This window comes from Cannabis sativa, chromosome 6 (genome assembly GCF_029168945.1).
Source record: "Cannabis sativa cultivar Pink pepper isolate KNU-18-1 chromosome 6, ASM2916894v1, whole genome shotgun sequence".
In the NCBI taxonomy this organism is placed as follows: domain Eukaryota; kingdom Viridiplantae; phylum Streptophyta; class Magnoliopsida; order Rosales; family Cannabaceae; genus Cannabis; species Cannabis sativa.
The window spans coordinates 51085891-51091421 of NC_083606.1; the positions used below are offsets into that span (position 1 = coordinate 51085891).

At 46.5% G+C, this 5531-nt stretch overlaps 1 protein-coding gene across 1 annotated transcript; it reads right to left on the bottom strand.

Annotated features, from left to right (window-relative positions):
- Positions 1-3220: 3220 nt before the first annotated feature.
- On the bottom strand, positions 3221-5288 carry LOC115695286 (uncharacterized). Its single transcript, XM_030622361.1, has 3 exons — positions 5050-5288; positions 4839-5004; positions 3221-3613 (listed from the first exon to the last, which is right to left on the bottom strand). Exons 1-3 carry the CDS (start codon positions 5286-5288, stop codon positions 3221-3223), a joined length of 798 nt encoding a protein of 265 aa, XP_030478221.1.
- Positions 5289-5531: the final 243 nt, after the last annotated feature.

Consider the following 5531-nt stretch of genomic DNA (forward strand, 5'->3'; position numbering starts at 1 on the left):
AGGATGCCCCCACCCGGTGGGTTGATCATGCCAAGGCCTTCTATTTTTCCAACTTAGGTCATTTTCTAGGCCGATCCCGGATGGGGTCCGGACCTCCTGCACCTATTCTCCTGGATCATTCAGCTTATCTGTCTTCCAGCTGGTTTCTTCCCTTGGACATCTTTCTTGGGGATGATGAAGCCAATATTGTATTGCAAGACTTTGCTAGGGCTGAGTTACATAGTCAAGGTAGGACTAGTTTTACCGCTTTGTTTTCATGTGCATATTTTCTCATGGCCATTCTGACACTTAGTTTGTTTGTCTTTTTGAAGTAGCCAAGCCATTGGAGGATCTTTTGGCGACTCTTGCCCAGACCTACAGCCTGACTCTGCTCTTCCTCCGGCGTCTGACCAGTTGGTGACCCCAGGAAGGTCTTCTTCTAGCGCCCCTCTAGGCCAAATCATCTTGATCGACGAGGACGGAAAGGTCGAGGAGGAGGAGGAAGAGGGTGATATCCTAGCCCCCCTGGACCGAAAATGCAAGGGCAAAATGGTGAAGGCAGAGTCTTCTAAAAAGACTAAGAGGGTGAACACTCTGGCCGTCAGCTCTGACTCGGGGATTCTGCCAGAAGCAGAGGAGTATACTGTGCCTCCCAACATCATTCTTACCCCTATTCCTGCGGATGAGGAGAGACAACAGCTCTGGATAGCCAAGCACAATTATGCTATGGCCGAGTATACAAGAGGGAACGCCGAGGTAGAGGCTTTGAAAAAGGTCTTGCGGGAAGCCCAGCAAAATTCCTTGCGCGAGGAGGCCTTTAGGAATGCCTGGGACCTGAATATAAATGCCCTGAGGGACTGGTTTAATCGCTTTGTCGGGCCCACTCTTGCTCCCTTCGTCTCCGAGTTGATGAGCCATTTTGTCTCCAACCTAACCCAACTCCCGGCCTAAAGATACGCAGCCTGTGCTTCCACGAACTCCATCTATCAGATTCGGGATATCAGCGTTGCTATGACCGCAGTGAGTCTCTGTTACTGTTTTTGGGGTTTTACTCTGCGGCACCTGATCTTCCATATTAAACTCTTTTTTCTTATTTTGCCAGATTGCTGCAGAGACCGGTCGCCTCTCAAAGACTTTAATTGACCATGGGTACACCCAACAAAGGGAGGCTCAGGCGAAGAGGAGTCATCATGAGGCGCTGAAGGCCAAGGAAGAGGAGTTGCAGGCTCGGGATGAGGCCGTGGCTAAGGCAAGGCGTGAGCTGAGGGAGGCCAAGGAGGCAGTTGAAGATCTGACTGCCACGCTGAAGTCAATGGAGGAGCTGCATCAAGCTGACTTGCAGACGACGGCCAACTTGACCGTTGAGGTGAAGGAGCTCAGGGATTTCAAAGATCAGGCCTTGAAGAAGGCGAAGAGAGATGAGCTTCTGGCCCCTGTTGTCTGCAAGCACTGCACCAAACGCTTTGATGATGGTGTGTTTATGGCCTGGCAGACTAATGGCCAAAACCTTAAGCTCGACTTTTATCCAAAGCCTGAGGAGGTTCTTGTCTGCTTCTGGGAGAAGAAGAAGAGACTTGATGCCCTGCTGGAGGAGCGCAGGGGGCCTTGTCTTCCACCCCGCATTGATTAAGCCAATCCGTTAACCACTACTACTATTATCACTCTTTTTTTTTTTTTTTACATTTATAGTCCTCTTTCAACTCCCTAAGAGAACTTATATTTTTTCTTAAGGGGAGATATTTAAGGCCCGTCCCCAGGCCCTTAATATTTTTTTAGAGCTTTTCGCTGGGTTTGAACACTTTATATTTATGCTTAAATACATACTTTGCCTTTTAACTTTGTTAAACTTTTGGCCTGTTTTATATTTGTCCGCGTGGTATGCCTTACTACCCCCCTGATTGACATGAAAATTGTTTTTAAGGCACTTAGTTTTACAAACATTAATTTAGAGGTTGCACATACTTGTCCTGTACAAATTTACTTTACAGAGCATAAACTTATATTTTTCGACTATTGGTAATACTTTCGGAGGTGATCAGCATTCCAGGCCCTAGGCACCATGGTTCCGTCCATTCTTTTGAGCTTGTAAGTCCCGAAGCCAATTTCGTCCTCGATTTTGTATGGTCCTTCCGAATTAGGTCCAAGTACCACCACTCTGGGTTCCTAAGTGGCTGGGAAGACCCGTCTTAGGACCAGATCACCAATAGTAAATTTTCTATTTTTAACCTTCGAGTTGAAGTGTTTAGCCACCTTCTTTTGATAAGTTGCCATTCATATTTGAGACTCATCCCAGAGTTTGTCAATATAATCCAACGCTTCTTGTACTAAAGCCTTATTTGTCGTTGGATCGTTACTCGTTCTCTCGTGGGATGGGAATAGTGTTTCCACTGGGACCATTGCCTCACAACCGTATGCCATTGAAAATGGCGAGTGGCCGGTTGTGGTTCTTGGGGTTGTCCGGTAGGCCCATAACACTCTTGGCAATTCTTCAGGCCAATTACTTTTGCAGGCCAACAACTTTTTCTTTAGGGTGACTTTTAGAATTTTATTGACTGCTTCTACTTGTTCGTTCGTTTGCGGCCTTGCCACCGCGGAGAAGCTTTTGATAACTCCATGTTGGTTGCAGAAGTCGGTAAACTCTTCGCAGTCAAACTGCTTTCCATTGTCTGAGACTATCTTGTGAGGCAAGCCATATCGACACACTATGTTTTTTATAACAAAGTCTAGTGCTTTTTTAGAAGTTATGGTCTTCATTGGCTCGGCCTCCGTCCACTTTGTGAAGTAGTCTACTGCTACTATAGCATACTTTACCCCTCCCTTTCCCATTGGTAGGGACCCAATAAGATCTACCCCACAAACCGTGAAAGGCCAGGGGCTAGTCATCAAGGTAATCTCGTTGGGGGGGCTCTTGGTATGTTCGCGAATCTTTGGGACGAATCATATTTTTGGACATAGTCTATACAGTCTTTTTTCGTGGTTGGCCAGAAGTATCCTTGTCTCAGTATCTTCTTTTAGAGACTTGGGCGTCCTGTATGATCTCTGCAGAACCCATCATGGACCTCTAGCATAATTTGCTTAGCTTCAGGGTCCGATACACACCTTAGGTACGGGATGTTGAGTCCTCTTCGGTAGAGAATGTTATCCATCATCACATAACGATGCGCATGATACTATATCCTTCTAGACAGTGTCCTTTCTTGGGGTAACTCGCCTTTGGTTATGTATTTGATGATGAGATCATCTAGTTGAGCTCTTGCTCAACTGTTGCCACAATATTTTTGGTTCTAATGCTTGGTTCTGTGAGGCGTTCAACGGGTACCACCTCCAGTTTCTCAATCTCTCTATCTGATGCTAACTTAGCCAAACAGTCTGTGTGGGCATTCTTTTCTCTGGGGATTCTTTCCACTTTATAATCCGCGAACTCGTGGAGTAGCTCCCAGAAAATTGCTACATACACAGCCATTTTTTCTCCACGCATTTGACATTCTCCCGACACTTGGTTTACCACCAACTGTGAATCACTAAAGACTTCTACTCTTGCGGCACCCACGACTTTTTCTAACCTCAGCCCTGCAATCAGGGCTTCGTATTCAACCTCATTGTTTGAAGCTGTGAATTCGAAACGTAGGGCCGCCTGGAGTCAGAGTCCGTTCGGAGATATCATTGCTACTCCAGCTCCGGATCTGTTTTCGTTGGAGGCATCGTCCACAAAAACTTTCCACGCTGCATTTTGTGGTGTTGATACGTTTGCACTAGCTTCTGCTTCATTGCACTCTGTTATGAAGTCCGCTAGCGCTTGTCCTTTTATAGAAGTGCACGGTATGTAGTGTATGTCGTACTGGCTTAACTCCATAGCCCATTTGAGGAGTCTTTCAGACGCCTCTGGCTTCTGCAGAACTTACCGGAGCGGGTGGTTTGTTAATACTTTGATGGGTGAGCCTCAAAGTAGGGTCTTAACTTTATTGAAGCCATCAGGAGGCAAAAAACTAATTTTTCAATCATTGGATATCGTGTCTCCGCCCCTATCATGCACTTGCTGACATAGTACACGGGGTGTTGAGTTTTTTCCTCTTCCCGGACTCGGGCTGCGCTGACCGCATTCTCGGAGACGGCTAAGTATAGTAGCAAGTCCTCTCCAAGAACGAGTTTGACAGGATTGGAGGCTTGGCCATGTGTTCTTTTAATTTTCTGAATGCCTCCTCGCATTCTTCGGTCCATTCAAATTTTTGTCATTTCTTTAGAATGTTGAAGAAGGGAATGCACTTGTCTGTGGATCGGGAAATAAATTGGCTCAGAGGAGCAACTTTCCTGGTTAGGCTTTGGACGTTTTTGTGCTTCTTGGGAGAAGGCATGTTCAGGAGGGCTTGAATTTTTTCTAGGTTTGCCTCTATCCCCCGTTGATTGACAATAAATCCCAAAAACTTTCCTGATTTAACCCTGAAAGTGCACTTCTTCGGGTTAAGTTTCATTCCATATCTCCGGACCACTTCAAAGCATTCCTCGAGGTCATCTTCATGACTTGCATATGCCTTTGATTTGACCAACATGTCGTCCAGTTACCCCGCCATGTTCCGTCCCAGAAGGCCTTTAAACATCCGGTTTACCATTCTTTGGTATGTTGCACCAATATTTGTTAGTCCAAAAGGCATGACCAGGTAGCACTATACCCCTTTATCAGTCCTGAAGCTAGTGCATTCTTGATCCGTAATGTGTATCTTGATTTGGTTGTAGCCGGCATAGGCGTCTATGAAGGACAATAGCTTGAATCCGGAGGTGGCGTCCACCGTTTGGTCAATCCGGGGTAGGGGGAAGGAGTCTTTTAGGCAAGCCTTGTTTAGATCGGTAAAATCTATACACACCCGCCATGTCCCATTTGGTTTAGGCACCAGTACTAGATTGGCCAGCCATTCTGGGTAATATACATTCGGGATCATGCCACTAGCTAGTAGCTTGTCCACCTCTTTCTCCAGAGCTTTCGCCTTTACTGGATCAAGGGGTGTCTCTTCTACTGAACTGGTGGCATATCTGGATTAACGTTAAGGACGTGGGTTTTTACATGGGGACTTATGCCGGTCATGTCTCCTTGGCACCACGTAGAAAACATCTGTGGCTGCCCTTAGTGCTTTAATTATTTTTTCTTTTTCCTTCAGTTCTAGGCTCTTTCCCAGCCGGAGGATTTTGGTGAGATCGAGGTCGCATACTGGCACTTCCTCGACGTCCTTCATAGGTTCTACAATTTTTTTGGATCCCACACAGGGATCCAACTCATCTTCTTCTGCCAATTCTGTGTCGATCCCTTCACGGACCATCAATACTGGCAAGTGAGCCGCGACATGATAACATTGCCTGGCCTCACCTTGATTGCCCCTCACGGCTCTTATTCCAGCCTCCTAGGTGGGGAATTTCAGGCACAAGTGTCGAATGGACGTAACTGCACCAAAGTCTACTAGGGCCGGTCGGCCAAGGATTGCGTTGTAAGCAGTTGGTCAATCTACCACCACGAATGTACAGTACTTAAAAGTGCTCTGGGGTGTGTCCGGACACAGGGTGAC